This window comes from Ochotona princeps, chromosome 8 (assembly GCF_030435755.1).
Source record: "Ochotona princeps isolate mOchPri1 chromosome 8, mOchPri1.hap1, whole genome shotgun sequence".
In the NCBI taxonomy this organism is placed as follows: domain Eukaryota; kingdom Metazoa; phylum Chordata; class Mammalia; order Lagomorpha; family Ochotonidae; genus Ochotona; species Ochotona princeps.
The window spans coordinates 66,001,001-66,021,681 of NC_080839.1; the positions used below are offsets into that span (position 1 = coordinate 66,001,001).

The following is a 20,681-nucleotide window of genomic DNA, read 5'->3' on the forward strand; positions in this document are numbered from 1 at the left end:
GTGCTGCAGGTGGATTGGAGCGCAGCTGTAGACAATGAAGGGAATGTCGTCAGGTTCCACTAAAACGTCACTTATGGACCTGACATTTGAGTTTCCTGGCATTTTCATGTCAGGAAAGCCGGTCTTTGGATCTGCTCCTCCTTCCCCACCTAAAAAAAAGAAATGTTGTCTGCCCTGGCAGACCACACAGTCAGACAGTGGGCGGAGCTTGCTGACCCCTGCTCTAACCCCTGCACCTCCACAGGTAATGCCAAGTGATGTCCGGACTCTTGTGAATGGATTTGCCAAGAACCCTTTGCAAACTCGAAGAGAAGGGCTCTATTTCAAGGAAAAGGACTACAAATGTGTGCGGGCAGATGAACATTCACTTTATGCTAAGAATGTGAGTATTCGAGATTTTTTTTTTTAAGATTTATTCATTTTATTACAGCCAGATATACAGAGAGGAGCGACAGAGAGGAAGATCTTCCGTCCGATGATTCACTCCCCAAGTGAGCCGCAACGGGCCGATGCTGCACCGATCCGAAGCCGGGAACCTGGAACCTCTTCCGGGTCTCCCACGCGGGTGCAGTGTCCCAATGCATTGGGCCATCCTCAACTGCTCTCCCAGGCCACAAGCAGGGAGCTGGATGGGAAGTGGAGCTGCCGGGATTAGAACCGGCGCCCATATGGGATCCCGGGGCTTTCAAGGCGAGGACTTTAGCTGCTAGGCCACGCCGCCGGGCCCATTCGAGATTTTAAAAGCTGATTTAAAAAAACAACAACAACCTTAGGAAAATAAGTGTGGGTTTTTGTTTTGGTTTGGTTTTGTTTTTTGGCCCATCCTGATGTCTTATAAAACAGTTCAAGCCTGTGACTGCCCCAAGGGCAGTGTTTAACACAGCCTAGTCAGTGTCTGGGTTTGAACAATGCTCATTCCAGAATCTATCTGTGGAACCTTGCCTAAACTATTTCTTTCCACTCTCCTCCATCTTCATTTCCTTCAGCTTCTTCCTTTAAAAACAAAAATTCCTGTGCTTAAAACCTGTCTGCCTTGTGCCTTGTGTTTCCTATAAGGAGTTAAGGAGATGAAATTCACATCCATTGGATACCCTATAGTATGGGCCAGGCACACTGCATGGTGTAAATTAAGTAGCTTCATTTGACAGATGACAAGTTTAGCAAAGTTAAGTAACTTTTATAGTGCTAACAGCAGAAAATGGAGACAATGGAACTCAAGACCAGAGCTGTGCAATTCCAAATTGTATCATTTTTACATTACATTCTCTGAGATAGATTTATTTTGCCATCAATTGGAAATCTTTTTCAAAATACACATCTGTTGTTATAATAGGCTGAAACTTCTTGAAGAAGGGTGACTAAGATAATGGAGAGTAAAAAAAAAAAAAAAAAACAAAAGCATTAATAGGTTTGGAGGTCAGGCGGGAACGTGACAGTGGCCTAGTGATCAGGTGATCAGGCCCGAGAACAGGGAGTTGTGCTTTGTCCTTTGTCCAGGGAAACACCGGTGTGATTGTGGTGAAGACCCATCTGTATCTTCTGGTGGCCACTTACACAGAGAACATGTATCCCAGTGTCTGTGTGGAAGCCACAGAGAAGCTGGGTGAGTGTGGCTTCCAGTGCCCTTGTGCTAGGGAAGGACAGGTTACAGCTGAGCCACAGGGAAAACAGAACCCAGAGTTGGAGCAACGCTGGGACTGTCCTGTTGTTTCTACCTCTGAGTCAGCTTTGCTCTGTCCCCTTGCAAATGGCTTTCTCTTCCGGCTGGTAGCGTGACACACCCTATCATCTCAGCCCTCAATTTCTCTGAAGATCCTCATTTGACAAGTTCTGAGGTCATACAGTTTGTTCCTATGTTGGTCACCTATACAGGAGGTGTAACGTGGGTGGGGGCGGATGGGAGGAGGGTGAAAAGCAGAGCTGTCTCTGCAAGATGCACAGCCTACATGGATGGGGGCACCTTTTACAGGAAAAGAAACTACAGTGAACTAGGCAGTCACCCTGCTGGTGGATGATTCATCCCCTTCCGTGCCCACACATTTTTGAATAAAGAGATCGTAGGAGATCTCTGTACCTGCTACTTTTTTTATCTGAAATTTTTATCTGAAAGATAAGGAAAATATTAAAAGATAAAATAGATCCTGTTGTTACATGGTAAGGAGACTTTGAGGCGTTTACACAGTTCCCGTAAGCCTGTCTATGGAACCCATCAGTTGTTTCCACATCCTTGACTGCAAGTATCTCTCTTTGTGTATCCAATCAATTGCCCTTCACCACCCCTTCTGGTTTTGTTTTGTTTTGTTTTGTTTTGTAAACTGACCCAGTGGGATGTGCTCCTAGAAGGGCAACTTCTTCAGGGACCTAAGATCCTAACTGCCTATTATCCCATCTGACTCCTTACATTTCCTTTTCTAGAAGGATGGACCCTAGCAGCTGTTAGGAACAGGTGGTGATGACTGCTCTGTCTACTTCATGCTGAGAAGGGGTGTAGAGGGGGTAGCAACAGCAGGGTATTTTTCAGGAGGTGTAGATCTATGGGTTCCTAGTAGAACATGATGGTGCTTTAAGGCTTCTCTTTGCTGAAGTAAACTGTTGTAATCCATCAGAGTCTCAGGAAGACTTTCAGCTGTTTTGAACCAAAAGGAATGTTCAAATTCTTCTGTTCTTTGAGGAGGTTCTGCTGGGTATTCCATTTTCTTCAAGGGCAGGATAGTATTTGAGGGAGCTGTTGCACTTCTGAGGCTGAATGAGCCATAGGGGAAATCTGTAGTTTTTTGGAGGATCCATCAGGAAATTCTCTTTCTGTGGGCGTTTCTGTCGTATTTTCTATCTGCTTTGAAGTCCATGTTCATGGGCGGGCACGACTTGTTTGATATCCATACTTGTATCTGCTTCAAGTCCTTGTTTGGGTGCCACTAATTCACTGTCCATGCAGAAATGAACTTGGTGCACGGAACTGGTGCTCACATGCATGGACTACTGACTGATGGTCAGTACCTGCTACTCGATGTTGAGATTTTCCCAGTTGTCATAAATAGTTCACTGGAGGGGATCGTTGTAACCCTGGCACACCACTGACAAAAATGTATATGGGGACAGTACTGAACTTGTGTGACACACAGTTTAGGAGACACCAAACAGCACACATGGACTCTAATCCAAGCAGGACACGCAGGTCTAGCTGCAAAGAGCTCTTCCTGGGCAGGAGTTGGTTTAGGGAGTACAGTGTCAACAAGGAAGAGCGAAAGCAGAAGGTAGAACAGAAACACATAGATCCAAGTTATCTGGTCAAAATGAAAGGGGCTGCACTAGGGGCACAGTGGATGGCACTGCTGTTTTCAACATGGATTTCCTGTATTGGAGTGCCATTTCAAGTCCCTAACTCCTCTACTTTAATCCAGCTTCCTGTTAATGTACCTGGGAAAGTAGCTGAAGATTGCCCAAGTAGTTAGGCCTCTGCCACCCATGGGGGACACCAGGATGGATCTCCTAGCTCCTGGCTTTGGCCTGGCCCAGACCTGGCTGTTGGAGCCATCTAGAAAGTGAACCAACAGATGGAAGAGATCTCTCTCTGTGTTTCTCCCTCTCTCGCTGTAATTTTTAAAACAAAGCATAGCAAAACACTGATACCCTTAACTCCAACTGGGTTTTGAAAAAGAAGAGAAGTTTGAGCCCATCTTGTGACTTTTTGTTTGGCATTATTATTGAATCAGAGAACTATAATTTTTCCTTAAATTTCTTATCACTTCAAATACAGTTGGCAGATAGATTTAACTCCCTCAAAAGCTGACCAAGTTTCCTAGTTTCTGCATTTAAAGGCTGCCTCACTCTAACTGAATCCATATGGTAAAGAACTGGACCTTGTTTTTGATAGACATAGATTGGGGTATTGGTAGTTTTTGTGATTTTGGCATTCTGTTGGTTCTCATGAGAACTTCCTATGAAACTTTACTGGCAAATCTTTAACAGACTGATGGTTCAGGCAGATTCATTCTGAATAATTTATCTTGCAGTTTGCTTTTCAGGAGTCTATTTCCTTGGTTATTTAGTTCCTCCCTACTCTCCTGCCATTTGATCTGCCATGACTGCAATAGAGGAAGGCAAGCTAGGTAATATACAACAATCAATTTTTTTAAAAAGCATTTTTAAAAGATTTTTTTGATGAGTGAGATGTTTTTATTACTATTATGTTATTAAAGGGCCTGGCACAATAGCTCAATGACTGAATTCTTGCTTTGCAAGTGCTGGAATCCCATATGGGTGTTGGTTTGTGTCCCGGCTGCTCCACTTCCCATCCAGCTCCCTGCCTATGGCCTGGGAAGGTAGTGGAGGATGGCCCAAACCCTTGGGACCCTGCATTCACATGGAAGACCCGCAGGAGGTCCCTAGCTTTGGATCAGCTCAGCTCCAGCTGTTGCAGTCATTTGGGGAGTGAACCAGCAGATGGGAAATCTCTCTGTCTCTCCATCTCTGTATAAAATCTGATCTACCTTTCCAATAAAAATAGTAAATAAATCTCTAATAAAAAGAAAGATGAAGGGCCAGGATCTGTTTTAAATCTGGGTCATTTTTTTTGTTTGTTTTCCTGAACCCTTTCCTATCCTGTATCCTTCATCCAACAATGCATCCATCTTTGCATGGAGAACCAACTCATACCCAGGACAGCTCACACACTCCTATTGTGGCATTTAACTCTTGTATCATAAAATGGATGTTTGTCTGTGTCAGTCTTCCCTACCCATGAACCCAAGGAGGGCAGGTACTACAGTTTCACTATACAGCCATCCTTGTAAATCCAGGGCCTAACACTGTTCTAGCACGGGTAGTCACCCCAGCGGTGCTTATGGACCTATAAGTGAATGGATGGATAAATTTGCTGCTCAAAAATAATAACCATGCTGTGTTTTCTTTCAGGAGAATATCTAAGAAAAAAAGGAAATTAGGTTATCAGAGGACTCTGAAAGACAACCTTCTGATTTTAGAAGCAAACTACAGATCATAAAGAAAAAGTAATACTGCATTTGTTGTTCACTAAGCAGAGGATACTTAAAAAGAAGTATCAGTTACGGGAGTAGCTTCTCCCAAGAGAGAGTCTAATTTCATTAGAATTATTAGATAAGCTTGTTCTTGTAAGTGTCAGTCCTCGGCATGGACCCTGAACGTGCCGATAGTTTTAGAGGGCATTTCTTGGAGACACCTCCTCCACTTCTTGGAGGCTGCTGTATTCTTACACATCTTCCTAAGTATGCAAGTTCCTAACCATTCTCTAGCTAAGGTTGTGTTGCAGAAAGCAACCTTAAAAACTAATAATGTCGCCCTTCCAGACAAAGAACAATTTTGCATACTGCCTTTGCTATAAAAGTGGTGGAGTCCCTGAGCTCAGTATTTCTCTCCAGTTGTGCAGTTCACTGTATGTGTGACATCCATCTGGTCCACCTCACCCTAAAGTGGGCCACAGGCCAGGTTTCTCTCTCTCTCTCTCTCTTTCTCTCTCTCACACTTGCTCTCTCTCTCTCTCTCTCTCTCTCTCTCTCTCTCTCTCTCTTTCCATCCTATCTGTACCACTTTGCAAAGCGGTGTGATCACTGAACACAGCCTTCCCCAGAAAGTGTTCCCCTCTCCCTGTGGGTCACCTCCTAGGCTACGATCAGGACAACAGGGGTGGGAGGTTACAGAGCCTATTTTGAAAGTTCCAGATTCTATTCTGATTGTTCCCAGGCAGGATAACTCCTTCCTTTCCCCCTAACAGTAACCTCAGGCCAGCCTGGGGGATACACTCTTCACATGGCTCTGGGAAGGGAACACTGTATACCGCTGATCAAAAAGACTTCAGGAATGTTTATAAAAATACCCCTGTCCCTGTCCCATCTGGCATGTCCAGACAAAATGCCTTGGTGCAAATAGAGCATAATTAGAGGAAAGAGAATAGTCATGGCTACAGAAATGGAACACCATCCCTTTTGTGAGCTCAGGCACCATGGTCACAGACACTCTTTTCCTTGTGATTAATCTTACCACTAGTCCATTTTATCTGTTAAGTTGTTGGACTCTGTATGAAAAATGAATAAAAATAAAAATTTAATTGCCTTATTTAGAACCCACTGAGTAACCCGTGTGCTGTGTAGTGATGATACACAGTGCCCCAGCCACGATCACAATCTGATAGAAGAGGCAAACTTACAAACGAGCCCATAACCCTGTGATAAATGCATTAGCAGCTAGAGAACAACTACAGGACACAAAGCCAGGAGCCCCCAAAAGCCTTAAGGTGCTCCTTGACCCGGCGAGGTAGCCTAGTGGCTAAAGTCCTCACCTTGCATGCACGAGGTTCCCATATGGACACCAGTTTGAGTCCTGGCTGTTCCACTTCCTTTCCAGCTCCCTGCTTGTGGCCTGGGAAAGCAGTGGAGGATGACCCAAAACCTTGGGCCCTATGCTCATGTCGGAGACCAGAAGAAGCTCCTGGCTTCAGATCAGCTCAGCTCTGGCCATTGCAGCCACGTGGGGAGTGAATCAGCATGCTGAAGATCTTTCTCTCTCCTTCTCTCCATAAATCTGATTTTCCAATAAAAATAAGTAAATATTTAAAAAAAAAAAAAGATGGGGCCTAGCATGGTAGCCTGTGGCTAAGGTCCTAAGGTCCTTACCTTGCATGCATTGGGATCCCATATGGGCACTGGTTCTAATCCTAGTGGCTGTAATTCCAATCCAGCTCCCTACTTGTGGCCTGGAAAGGCAGTCGAGGACAGCCCAAAACATTGGGACCCTGCACCTGTGTGGGAGACCTGAAAGAGGCTCTTGGCCCCTGGCTTCAGCTCAGCTCTGGCCATTGTGGCCACTTGAGGAGTGAACCAACAGATACAAGATCTTTCTCTCCATCTCTCCTCCTCTCTGTATATCTCACTTTCCAATAAAAATAAATAAATCTTAAAAAAAATGACCCTTGACATGGATTTAGAAGAATGAGTAACTATGAGAGAAAGAGAATTCCAAACTGAAGGAATACACACATAAAGCCAGTCACAGTCGGTGGTGCTGAAAGAACAGGACACATTCCACGTTGCTGGAGAGCAGTGGGTGTCAGGAAGCCATCAGTGAACCTGGGCAGATGGATAGGGCTGAGGTGGATGCGACTGCCCCCCTCAGGGTCACTCAAAGGACACCCAGTGGTACTATGGTATGCTCAGCTCTTCCACAAAACTATCAGATTGCTATTACAAAAGCAGTAAACACTGACCTTACAACATGAGGATAGCAGGTCCAAATTCTGTGATGGATCTCCCAACACCTGAGCCTGCTCACCTGGTCTGAGCAAACCACTCACTGATGCATGGATACAGGAAGAGAGCAGGTGCTTCTTTGCAGGAAAACAAGCGAGGAGTCACACAGCGTTCGTGTTATTTCTGGACTCTTCAAGGGGATTGTATGATTAAACCTGGAATTGAGAGTTGGGTTTTCAACAGGTCCCTGATTGGTCTGACATGTGGCATCAAGTTCTTTTGGAAGTTCCGAGGATGGCAAAGTGAGCTTTAGTTAGTCAGGTGGCCATTACTTTTGCTGTGGGGAGTGAGGTTCTTGATAGAAACACGAGAAGACAAAGCATCGATGATATCTACAGAGGGGTGAATGACCTGGTATGGGGCCAGCTGAACCTCAGGCATCACTCCCTCAAATTACTGACTTAATTTTAGTAAGAGGTATAGTTGCAAAGAAGCTTGAACCTACGTGATGGAAACTGACAGACTGGAAGACTAGGGCCTAATGGTATCCAGGATGTGCACCAAAGTCAGCATATGGGGATTTGGTTTCGATTTCACAGGAAATGAAAGCTTGTCTTAGTTATCCTGGCTTTTCTTGAAGCACATAATATAAAACTTTTGCCATTACCTAGATCTTCAGCACAAGGAGTTGACATCCCACTATGTTTATTTAACATATTATTATAAGACCTTGAATACCATTGACATTACTTCAGAAAGTCATTGAATATCATATATCTTAATACTATTTTTTGTTATTTAGGCTACAACTGCTTTTTTGCTTATACTATTTTGTAACTTTCACACAGTTGTTTGATCATGTTTTTTTCTTTAGATTTTTATTTATTTTTAATGCTGGTTCATTCCCCAAATGGCAACAACGACCAGAGCTTAGCCAAGGAGCAGTCCGGAGCTTCCTCCAGGTCTCCCACGCGGGTGCAGGGTCCAAGGCTTTGGGCAGTCCTCTATTGCTTTCCCAGGCTGTAAGCAGGGAGCTGGATGGGAAGTGGAGCAGCCTGGGCCAGGATCATTCCCTCCTAGATACAAGGAGTCTTCGGGGTGGTGACATACTGAGCCTGGTCACACACCCCTATTCCACCCTTCACCCCGCCCCCATGCAGCAGAGCGATGGCTGAGTCTCAATCCCCTGGCAGCCACGTGTCCAGGTGCCTGGAGTCTCCAGATGTGGCTGAGGGAGGGCTCTGGCTGTGGTGCTCTTCTGAGGGGAGACGCAGAGGCACTCCCTGGGGAAGCGGATGCAGCCACCATCCCAGGTTAACAAGCCTCATTGCTGCAATGGAGACTCCACCGCCCAACTCTGGAGGACTAAATAAAGGAGATTACTTGGCACCCAGTGGCACTGAACAAAGCACAAGGTTGTCCCTGCTAGTATTTGTGCAGATGTTGCCCCATGGAGGGGCGCCCCTGGTGGCTGTCAGAAGTCTGCCCCTGTGCCTGGTCTAGACACTGAGAACTCACTCATGTAGCTGCCCCTGGCTCAGCCATAATGCTCTTGGCCAGCCCTGTGGTGCCCCTGGAGGGGATGAGGATGGTAAAGGGATAGGGGGATCCCAGGGGACTCCAGAGGTGTCCCTGAAGGTGGGGTGTTGGGGAGGGGAGGGTGCCTCAGGCTGGGCCCACTTCTTGGACCTGCAGGTCCTGAGCTGCCTTTTCAGCCAGGGTAGCAGGTACTTGCTCTGAGATCACAGATCTGTGCGCGGTACCAGAGCACAGGCCTCCTGAATTAGCCATGGGAGAGGCTGCCACACCACCACACCCACCAGAAGGCGTCACCTGAAGGAGGAAGGAAGAGAACGTAGCAGAGAGAGACAGGGAGCCAGGCAGGAGCCAGGCCCCTAAGCAGGAAAGGAAGCGCTAAGGAGGGTCTGAATCCATAGAAACTTCCAGAAAGGTAGGCATCAGGTCTGTGAGAGGCTCCCCCCCGATCCCCAGGCTGCTGGGGGCAGATGCTTGTCCTGGCAGTTGAGTTGCTGGTTAGAATGCCCAGGGCCACATCGGAGTGCCTGGGCAGGGTCCGTGTCTGCAGCTCCACATCTGGTCTCCAATGTGGGCAGAGCCTGGGAGGGCAACGGTGATGGCACCAAGAATTGGGCTCCTGTACTCACCGCAAACTGATACAACACTTTTCTCTCTCTCTTTTTATTGAGATTTATTTATTTTTATTGGGAAGGCAGATCAGATTTACGGAGAGAAGGAGAGACAAAGATCTTCCATCTGCTGGTTCATTTCCCAAGTGGCAGCAACAGCTGGAGCTCAGCCAACCTGGAACCAGGAACTAGGAGCTCCCATATGGGCACAGGGTCCCAAGGCTTTGGGCCACCCTCCACTGCTTTCCCAGGCCACAAGCAGGGGGCTGGATGGGAACTGGGGCAGCCGGACACAAACCAGGATCCATATGGGATCCTGGCACTTACAGGGGAAGGATTAGCCAACTGAGTAATTGCACCTAGCCTGGGTTGCTTTTCTTGAAACTAAGCATCCTCTGCTACAATCCCCCTCTGTTGAGACCCACAGAGCAGGGTCGGTGGGTGATCTTCAGGTGACCGATTTTGGTGTCTGTTTTCCGTGTTGCCCCATGTCTCTGGAGTCTCCACACAGAGGCTCCTGTGCTAGCAGAACGGACACAATCTTCTGGATGCATCATAGGATGGAAGCATGCAATTCGCCTCCTGCCCATGCTAATGGTGAGCTGGCGTTGGGGAAACCATCTGTCTCAGACATCCAGTGAGCTCCCAGCCACATCTGACGGGCCTGCGGGATTCTGCCAAGTCATCCTGAGACAGCAGCCTCTCTGGTTCCAAGTCCAGCAGCTCAGTGTGACTCATGGTCTGGAACAGCGAGAGGACTGGCCCTTTGCCTGGGGAACCTGGCCAAGTTCATCCCCTCTGGGTACCACGCCAACTTCAGTGCCTGCAGGATTTTCTCTTGAGTCTCCCAATACTCCCTCCAGAGGCATTCCTGAGCCTGGAACACAAAGCCCAGCAGTGAGGACCACAAAAGGCACTGGGAGAGGGAACGGCTTACAGCAAGTCCCATAGGAGCTTTGGTCTGCCCCTGAGTCTGAGGGCTGCCCACCTGGCACCCTGCCTCAGCTGTCTTTCTGGGCACCCATTGCTGTGGCTCGGGTCCAAGGTCTGCTTGAAGTGGTGGTCTAACATTTTTTAAATTCTCAAACACTTCACTCCCTCTCACATTTCTGATACCTTAAAATTTCATCTTAAATTTGAATAGTTGCAGAAGAGAATTATTTCTGATCACAAATATTGCATTTTAAACTTTTATGTCCAGTCCTTTCAATGTTATCAACCAGAATTCTACTTTCAGGGCAATTTTTAAAAGATTAATTTTTATTGAGAAGGTAGATTTACAGAGAGAAGAGACAGATCTTCTAACCACTGGTTCACTCCAGGTGGCTGCAATGGCAGGAACTGAGCTGATCTGAAGCCAGGAGTTTCTTCTAGGTTTCCGACATGGATTCAGAGTCCCAAGGCTTTGGGCCATCCTCCACTGCTTTCCCCGGCCACATCAGGGAGCTAGAATCGAAGTGGAGCAGCTGGGACATGAACCAGCACCCATATGGGATCCAGGCACATGCAAGACGAGGACTTTAGCCACTAGGCTACCGCACCAGGCCAAGAGCAATTTTAAGTGTTTTGTTGTTGTTGTAAGATTTATTTATTTTTATTGGGAAGGCAGATTTACAGAGAGAAGGAGAGACAGAAAGAAAGATCTTCCATCCACTAATTCCCTCCTGAAGTAGCTGCAATGGCCAGAGCTGAGCCAATCCGAAGCCAGGAGCCAGGAGCTTCTCCTAGGTCTGCTATGTGGGTGAAAGGTCCCAAAACCTTGGCCCGTCCTCGACTGCCTTCCCAGGCCACAACCAGTGCCCACATGGGATCCTGGCGCATGCTAGGCAAGTGTTCAGCCACTAGCTTACCACAGCAGGCTATATGTGTTTTTAAAATATTTATGAGGCAGAGAGCTCCCACCTGCTGGTTCATTACTCAGATTCCTCATCAGCCTGACATTGAGGCTGACGATGGGAGCTTAGTCCAGTCCTTCTGTGTGGATGCAGAACCAGGTGCTTGAGCCATCCTTGCTGCTGCCCAGGGTCCGTGGTAGCAGACGCTTGGTGTCAGGAGTGGAGCTGGGTACTGGACCCAAGCTCAGGATGTGGGAAACCTGACTAACTCCTTAAGTACTAGGCCGAACACCTGCCCTCGCTCCCCCACAGCAGGTATTCTTTGTATCTGTGGATGAATGTTGCTTCTTGCTGTAGTGGAGCTAGGCCTGGCATTTTCTATTTTTTCATTTTTATAGACAAGCTCTGAGAAGCCCTTGCATAAATTGGATGGGAAAGAAAGAAATTACATTACAGGAATTATCAGAATGTCAATTCTTTGAATACCTCTGAGTTACATGGAGAAAAAAAAACACATAATGATCTATCATTAAAAATTGCTTTCCAATCCGTTTGCTGACAGCCTAATTAGGTCTTGCTTCAGTTTTGCTGGAAGCATGGACTCAGAAACCATCCAATCTTTAAAACTTTTGTCACTCAAGCATGTCACTTAGGTTCTCAGTTTCGGGGAAAATACTAACAATTTAAAAAAAAAAACTTAACAAATGGGTATTAATGAAATTTTTTTTCCAGTTAGAGGCAACTTGTTTAAACTGATATCCTCAGGAAAGACTCAGGTTAAAAATGTTAATGTATTTTTGCTAAGACAATTTTTAAAGATAAAATCCTATTACCTTGTCACAGGCTTCAGATCTATTTTCATGACCGACTTGGAGCTGCAGCCCTAACTCATTTATGAACTGTATCGGTGGCGTTCTTAGGGGCAAAGCCAGCCTTTGGTGTAACCAGCCAAATCACATTTCCTTCTCTCAGGGACGGCCTCTCATTTTTCAGCCGAAGGTTCACACTACTGTGTGCTGTATGACAATCATCTTGCTTCTGAACTTGAAGCAATGCAGAGGGACAGAGCACAGAGCCTCCTTATTAGACGGGCGGAAGTCCAAAGGTTTTTACTGGTGCTCTTCCCTTTTCTTCCATGGGCCTCTCCTTCACCAACAGTGTGACTTTGAACAACAGAGGATGGAAGAGGTCATTACAGTTAAAAATATTCCGATTTTGTCCTTGCATTTGGTATCCTGGAAGCCCAGCACCACTATAAGACGGGGCTGGAGGAGTTCCTGCCCTTCTTTTGCCAATTGGGCAAAGGGGAAGGGACAGTAGGAAAATGGAGCTGGTGGAGATTTCTTTTTTTTTTTTTTTCAAAGATTTATTCATTTTATTACAGCCAGATATACACAGAGGAGGAGAGACAGAGAGGAAGATTCTCCGTCCGATGATTCACTCCCCAAGTGAGCCGCAACGGGCCGATGCGCGCCGATCCGAAGCCGGGAACCTGGAACCTCTTCCGGGTCTCCCATGCGGGTGCAGTGTCCCAATGCACTGGGCCGTCCTCAACTGCTTCCCCAGGCCACAAGCAGGGTGCTGGATGGGAAGTGGAGCTGCCAGGATTAGAACCGGCGCCCATATGGGATCCCGGGGCTTTCAAGGCAAGGACTTTAGCCGCTAGGCCATGGCCTCTGGGCCCTGGTGGAGATTTCTAAGTCATGGAGACCACATTGGAAGTTGACAGTCTGGAAAAGCATGAACCCTGGATTAAATCCATTCATGCCTGCTAAGGTATCTGTGAGTTGGGTGGTTTGCAACTAGTTGGCAGACCCTTGTTTCAGTCAACAAACTGATCCCTATGCACCTCCTGTTAGCTTTGTATTGCCACAAACCCAAGACACAATAAGCGAGTCACACCAGAGGTCTTTATTTTCCCAGGGGAAGTAGCCAGTAAAGCAGGAAGAAAATGGGAGCAGAAACGGAGAGAGAGAGAACACAAAGGAGAGAGGCATCTTTTATGGCTTTGGGGTGGCGTGTGTGGGCCCAGGTCAGAGGCTGGCAGATGCTCCTGTAGGTGGACACCAGGGATGCATGCCTCCGGAAATGGGTGGAGAACAAGGCTTGAACCTGAAGGTCACTAGGCTAACTTAGGCAAGTGGACCTTAAGGGGGCTGAGACATATGGGATTTAAGGTGGTGCTGGGTAGGCAGGCATTCAAGGTAGCCACTGAGTCCAGGATGGCGGGGTCAATCTTGGGGTTACTGAACCACTCCTTGCCACTCCAGAAGTTTGAAGGATCTTCAGAAAGTTCATGGATGGCCAGACATGGTAGCCTAGTGGCTAAAGACCTCACCTTACACGCTCCAGGATCCCATATGGGATCCAGCAGCTCCACTTCCCATCCAGCTCCCTGCTTGTGGCCTGGGAAGGCAGTCGAGGACGGCCCAAAGCCTTGGGACCCTGTACCTGCCTGGAGACCTAGAAAAAGCTCCTGGCTCCTGGCTTCGGATTGGCTCAGCTCCAGCCATTGTGGCTACTTCAGGAGTGAATTAGTGGATGGAAGATCTTTCTTTCTGTCTTTCCTTCTCTCTGTGAATCTGCCTTGTCAATAAAAATAAATAAATCCTTTTAAAAAAAAAGACATAAATAGGGACACATGTGAATTAAATAATGTAACCAATAAATTTGATTTAATAATAAGCTAAAACATTCACAAAATTAATCAGGTACTTGTCACCAAAGAAAACCTCAACAAATTCAAAATGCAGGGATCTACAGGCCGTATTTTCTTTGCCCAGAGGCACTACAGCGTCACCTCTCCATGCTTCTTTATTAATTTGTTCTCTAATTATATCATTTAGGTTTGGAGAGAGATGTACCAAAGCTTTTTTTTTTTTTTTTTTTTTTTTTAGGATTTATTTATTTATTGGAAAAACAGGTTTTTTTCTAAAGATTTATTTAATTATTTATTGGAAAGACAGATTTACGGAGAGAAGGACAGAAAGAACTTCCACCTGCTGGTTCACTCCCCAAGTGGCTGCAACTGCCAGAGTTGAGGTCATCTGCAGCCAAGAGTTCAGGTGCTTCCTCTGGGTCTCCTACACGGATGAGGGTCCCGAGGTCTTTGCCGTCCTCTGAGGTTTTGGCAGGCCAAAAGCAGGGAGCTGGAAAGGAAGTGATGCAGCCAGATACGAACCTGCGTCCATATGGGATTCCTGGCATGCAAGGCGAAAACTTAGCCACTAGGCTATAGCGCCAGGCCCGAATCTTTTTGATACACCCATACTCTTTGCAACTGATTCTGAGTTTTTCATGTAGTTGGAACCACCAAACCGGGGGATTCAATCCCAGCCTCCCACGTGGTGGCAGCGACCCCCCACTGCTGCCTTCCAGGGTGTTCATGAGCAGGAAGCTGGAATCCGGAGCTGAGACTCCAACTCAGGCTCTTCCAAGCGGGACCCCGGCGGCTTTTTCCCAGGCGTCTTCACCGCCAGGCTCCCCAGCAGTGTCTTAGCCTCGGGGAAAGGGGCGTGGATGCCAAGGAGGGCTGGGGCTGAGCTTGCTCGACCCCACCCCTCTGGAGGCCGAAAGTCCGACCAGTCTCGTGGGACTGCGTACTTCCGGAGCTCGGGGTTGCCGCACGGAGGGGCGCTGGGCCCAACGAGGGTGAGAGTCTCGCCCCGCTCTCCAAGGGACTAGGAGAGCTGGGTTGGGGGATCCCAACCGCAGACGGGAGGGCAGCCCGGGACATCTGGGCTGCAGAGGGCAGACCCGCGGCGCCTGGCTTCAGCCGGACAGCTTCTCTCACTGTCCTCAGCAACATGTTGGCGGTGCATTTTGACCAGCCCGGCGGCGCCGAAAACCTCTACGTGAAGGAAGTGGCTAGGCCGATCCCTGGACCGGGGGAGGTCCTGCTGAAGGTGGCGGCCAGCGCTCTGAACCGGGCGGACATAATTCAGGTACCGGGGGTGCGCGAGATCCATCTGCTGCAGCCTCCCCGCCCCGCACCGATCACTCCCACGCCTTTGACCCGGGGCGCCCCGGCCACACAGTTACCCCCTTTGCATAAGGCAAAGTTCAGGCGGACGCTTTGCGTTGCCGAAGCCGCCGCTGTTAGGAGGCTCTGGGCTCCAGATCTGGAGAAGGCTGGGTGGGAGGCACTGCCTTTAACACACGTCCTCTCCAGGCAGCTCCTTCAGCGTTTGCATTCGGAACAGAAGCAGCCTGCCAAGTCGCAGCGGTCGTGGTTTTCAGTTTCAGAAGGTCTCGGCTGGCAGGGACAGTACCCTTAAGAGCTTTCTTCTGTCCGGGCACTGGTTGGGAATCATTCAGAAATGCGCATCCAGGGTGGGGGCTCCTCTGTGTTAGCAGTTAAGACATTGGCATCCCACATTGGAGCACCTGGGCTCATGACTCCAGAGTCCTGCTAATGCAGACCCTCTGGGAGGCAGGAGTCCTGGGAACCGGATCCGGTTCACAGCCCAGCTTCAGCCTTGACCCAGCTCAGCCCAGCCGTTACCAGCATCTGTGGACAAGCCACCAGATGGGAGCTGGTTCTCTCTCTCTCTCTCCCATGTGAATATGCATCAGGATCTTGTGAGACCTAGGCACCTGTACTCTTTTTATTGTTGTTGTTGTTTTGATTTATTTTTATAGGAAAGGAAGATTTTACTTAGAAAAGAAACAAGAGAGAAAGAGAGAGATCTTCTGTTCATTGGTTCACTCCTCAAAAATGGCCACAATGGCTGGAAATGAGCTGATCCAAAGGCAGAAACCAGCTGCAGGATCTCAAGGGCTTGGGCCATCCTCTGTTGCTTTCCCAGCCATAAGTAGGGAGCTGGATGGAACATGGAGTAGCCAGGACACAAACTGGTGCCCATGTGGGATGCTGACACTTGCAAGTGGAAGATTAACCTGACATGCCACCATGTATCAGGCTTCTGATCATTCACATCCTTTTTGCAGAGACAAGGCGGCTACCCCCCACCGCCAGGAGCCAGCAGCATCCTGGGACTCGAGGCATCTGGCTATGTGGCTGAGCTGGGGCCTGGCTGCCAAGGGAAATGGAAGACTGGAGACACAGCCATGGCTCTGCTGCCCGGTGGGGGCCAGGCTCAGTATGTCGCTGTCCCAGAAGAACTGCTCATGCCCATCCCAGAAGGACTAACCTTGCTGCAGGCCGCAGCCATTCCTGAGGCCTGGCTGACCGCCTTCCAGCTGTTACACCTTGTGGGTGAGGAGGCCCCCCACATTCACACAGTGCAGGGCTTGCACTGGGCCCCAGCACCTGGCCCTGCTGTACCACCAGCAGTGTCAGGTTCTTGAGCCGTGTGAGAATGGCTTGATGTGAGGCTAATTGTGGATCCTCAGATAGAAGGCCTGTGCCCATATTCCAGCCTCATTCTCTCAAACTTCTATTGAGCTTCTCTCTGGAAAGGTCTCTCCTGAGACCAGTGAGGGGCTGACATGTGGGAGCTTTGGAAGACTCGCTCCCTGTGTATCCAGGGAGATGCTAAGACCATCAAGGCTAGGGAAGCTGCCCCACACAGAAGCCAAGGGTGGCTGTTAGCCCTTGTAAAAGACAAGGTCAGGGTGTGAGCCCAGGAACCTTGGTAGCCAGGCTGTCTAAACTCAGTTGAGGCAGAAACACAATGGAATACCTGATTTAGAAAATGCAGCCTGCTGCCTGTGTGTGGTGCCTGACCCAGTGAGAGCAGCGGGGTGTCCGTTTCAGACTAAAGAAGAATTTGCTGCAAGTGGTGACAGTGGGAGTGGGGGGGCTACTTTCATTTATTTGTCTGTAGGTTAGAGTTGTGCAAGTTGGTGTTGTTTCCCAGGTAAAACAGCTCATGGGGTGTGACAGCTAATAACACAATTTCCAGGCATTGGCCCCAGGGCCTGGTGATCCTGGAAGAATACTGCTGCTAGGGACCGTGTGGCATTTGGAGAGGAAGGCAGACAGTTCCTGTGCTTTCTGTCGCAGGAAATGTTCAAGCTGGAGACACCGTGCTGATCCATGCAGGATCAAGTGGTGTGGGTACAGCTGCCATCCAACTGGCTCGGCTGGCGGGAGCTATCCCTCTGGTCACAGCTGGCTCCCCACAGAAGCTTCAAATGGCAGAAAAACTTGGAGCAGCTGTTGGCGTCAATTACAAAGAAGAGGACTTTTGTGAAGCAGTGCTGAAATTCACCCAAGGTAAACCACAGCTCAGCTGAGATCTAAGAGATGAGTAAATAAATACCCTTTCCAGGCCCCAGGTCACCAACACTGTCACTCAAGATCCAGCTTCCCTTGTTAAATGTGCAAATAGCTGCTCAGGCCAAATTCTCGTATACCCTCGCGTTTGACCTCAAGTTGAGGCAGGCAGTCAATATTTACGTCTAGTATAGTTTCCACATGCATCCTAGCAAGGGATGAAAACACACATGCTTTAGAAACTGGGCAGTTGTGCAGTATTAGCTTGGAATGATTGGAACTCCCCATCTCGCAGTGAGCCACTTGGTACTAAGCTCACAGGAAGCTTGGGGCAGAGGGCAAGTCTGAAGCTGGCCCATAGGAAGTTGACCAGGTGTGCGTGCTTCTGTGTTGCAAAGCCAAATCTCAGGTATTTAGGGCTCAACCCTTTCCATGAGTTGGAAAATGGATAGATGAAACCACAATTCACCAGCCTGTGACCAGTGTAGACACGTCACATCTCACATGTGCCTGACTGGCCTGCAGTTTGCTGCCCTGTTCTGGGAAACAGTGAAACTCTTCTTGTATGGAGGTGGGAGGGACCACCAGCTCGTGGCGCTGCCCCATTTCCCTCCTGCTGTGGGAGATAGATCCTGAGATAGATAAGCCACACCGTCTGTGTTGTGAAAGAGTTCACTACCCAAACTGGGCAAGAAGCTTCTATGAGCAATGCTTCTAGTTCCAGCTCACAGACTTACTTCATTGCACCTGCATTTCTTGATGCCCATGTATCCGCACACACTATAGAATCTTATTTTGCACCAAAAAGTCTGTTTCTTGTGGAAGGTGCTGGAGTCAACCTTATTCTAGACTGCATAGGCAGCTCCTATTGGGAGAAGAACATCAACTGCCTGGCTGTTGATGGTCGCTGGATTCTCTATGGTCTGATGGGAGGAGCCGACGTCAACGGTCCCTTGCTTTCCAAGCTACTTTCTAAACGAGGAAGTCTGATCGCTAGCTTGCTGAGATCCAGGAACAAAACGGTGAGTGATGAGGGAAAAGAAGGCAAAATTTAAGTGGCACCCACCAGCACGCAGCATTTATGTCACCTCAGAAAGCCAGCTCAGTCACACCTCAGGTTAAGGAGCCTCTGAAGAAATCCGCCACCTTGTGGATAACAGGTGATCTGATTTCAGAGAAAATGATTGACAGAAATCTCATTGTCCTAGGAGAAAGAAAGCATTAATCATGTTAGGAAGTCTTCTAACAGTTTCATAACTTTTTAAAAGATCTATTTATTTTTTAATTGGAAAGTCAGATTTACAGAGAGAAGGGAAGACAAAGATCCTCCATTCACTGGTTCACACCCTAAGTAGCCACAACAGCTGGAGCTGAGCCTATCTGAAGCCAGGAGCGAGGAGCTTCCTCCAGGTCTCCTGCACGGGTGCAGAGTCCCAGGTCCGTGGGCTGTTCTTTACTGCTTTCCTAAGCCACAAGCAGAGATCTGGATGGCAAGTTGAGCAGTTGGGACACGAACCAGCACCCATATGTGATCCCTCTGCTTGTAAGTGAGGACTTGGGCGCTAGGCTACCGTGCCGGGCCCAGTTTCATGATTTTTTTTTAGAAGATTTATTTATTTTAAAGGCAAAGTTACAGAAAAGAAGGAGAGAGGAAGAGAGAGCTTCCATCCACTGGTTCACTTCCCAAATGATTGCAATTGCCGGAGCCAAACCGGTCTGAATTTTAGGAGCTTCTTCTGGATTTCCCATGTGGGTGGAGGGGTCCAAGAACTTCGGCCACCTTCAGCTGCTTTCCCAGGTGCATTAGCAGGGAGCTGGATGGGAAGTGCAGCAGCAGGACTTGAGCCAGCGCCTCTGTGGGATATTGGCAGCACAGGTCGTGACTTGACCTACTGTGCAATAGTGCCAGCCCCTAACATTTTGTTTTCCAAGGCAGGACTTTTTCTCCATGTGCTAAAGAAACCTTACGGCTAAGGAAGTAAGCCTCTACCTTCAGTGGATCCTGTGTGTAGGAATCTCCGTATGGCCGCCGAGCAGACACCAGCTCGGGAAATGCTGCCCACCTGCTGCAGTCACAGGGCTTCAGCGTTCCTCCTGCACTAAGCCCATGTCACATCTTGACTGTGGCTGTCTCCTGGGCCCAGCATATCAGCCTAGTGGTTAAAGTCCTCACCTTGCACGCAATGGGATCCCATATGGGTGCCAGTTCATATCCTGGCAGCCCCACTTCCCATCCAGCTCCCTGCCTGTGACCTGGGAATGCAGTAGAGGACCATCCAAAACTTTGGGACCCTGTACCCGTGTGGGAGACCTGGAAGAGGCTCCTAGCTTCGGATTGGCTCAGCTCCAGCCATTGCGGTCACTTGGGGAGTGAACCATAGGATGGAAGATCTTCCTCTCTGTATATCCGCCTTTCCAATAAAAATAAATCTTAGAACAAAAACAGTCCTCAGTGTTCAAGCGTGGCCTCACGAGGGGGCTAGCTTCTGAAACATGCATGTTAGGAGGTCTGTATTATGAACAGAGCCTGAGACAGCTCCTGCAACCTTAGGCAATAGAATCTTAGGGGATGACCAGAACATAGGCAGTTGCAGATCCATCCAATCTTTCTAGGATGCTTGACTCTTTTTCCTGCCCTCAGTCTCTGACACAGAACTGAGACCACACGTTTAGGGGGTGCACCTGTTTGATGGGAGATAAAGGGGTGTTTTTTCAGGTGTGTAGTTTCAGCAGAAAAGCTAGGCAGGATAAGGCCTCTGTCCAGGCTCACGGCCTCCCTTTCCGTGTCTCAGTACAAACAGGCGCTGGTGAGAGCTTTCACGGAGCGAGCTCTGCCCCACTTCTCCACAGAAGGCCCCCAACGTCTACTGCCAGTTCTGGACAGCGTCTACCCCTTGGCTGCAATCCAAGAGGCCCATAAATACATGGAAACGAACAAGAACATGGGCAAAATCGTCCTGGAGCTGCCCAATGAGCAGGGCACGGCCACCCCAGGCCTTCTCCATTCAAACTGAGAGGTCATTCTGTTTGCCCGCAAGTGACCGGGTCCACGCCCATGCCCGCCTTTTCAACTGACCCCTATGAAACCCGTCTAAGGAAATAAAAAGAATGGACTTGAAGGGCCGCGTGGTCACTTGGCAGCGGTCTCAGAGCGCGGAATGGGATCGCAGACGGGCGGAGGTTAAGCCCGGCATGGAGGAGCCGTGCCAGGGACCGGGAACTCAGGGGAGGATTACGGCGTCAGCCACGTCCCGAGCCGCCAGAACGCTGTAGACGGCGCCTAACGGACCCCATTTGT

General features: G+C 48.7%; 3 protein-coding genes across 5 annotated transcripts in view; 2 read left to right on the forward strand and 1 right to left on the reverse strand.

Annotated features, from left to right (window-relative positions):
• Positions 1–5,047, forward strand: part of PFN4 (profilin family member 4) — a 31,975-nt gene extending 26,928 nt beyond the window's left edge. The window contains exons 3-6 of one of the 2 annotated variants that reach the window (XM_058668220.1): positions 245–382; positions 1,498–1,603; positions 4,014–4,109; positions 4,915–5,047. In XM_058668220.1, coding sequence (XP_058524203.1) covers positions 245–382; positions 1,498–1,603; positions 4,014–4,075 — 306 coding nt within the window. In that variant the 3' untranslated portion in view covers positions 4,076–4,109; positions 4,915–5,047. The remainder of the gene's footprint in view (positions 1–244; positions 383–1,497; positions 1,604–4,013; positions 4,110–4,914) is intronic. The other variant, XM_004582636.4, reaches the window with a different exon arrangement.
• The window catches only part of UBXN2A (UBX domain protein 2A), a 208,826-nt gene that overhangs the window by 88,977 nt on the left and 99,168 nt on the right, over positions 1–20,681 (reverse strand). The window lies entirely within an intron of this gene.
• Positions 14,762–20,502, forward strand: TP53I3 (tumor protein p53 inducible protein 3). Its single transcript, XM_004582635.3, has 6 exons — positions 14,762–14,853; positions 15,005–15,146; positions 16,153–16,420; positions 17,171–17,383; positions 18,209–18,405; positions 20,176–20,502. The coding sequence occupies exons 2-6, from the start codon at positions 15,009–15,011 to the stop codon at positions 20,395–20,397; spliced, it is 1,038 nt and encodes a 345-aa protein (XP_004582692.2). The 5' UTR covers positions 14,762–14,853; positions 15,005–15,008; the 3' UTR covers positions 20,398–20,502.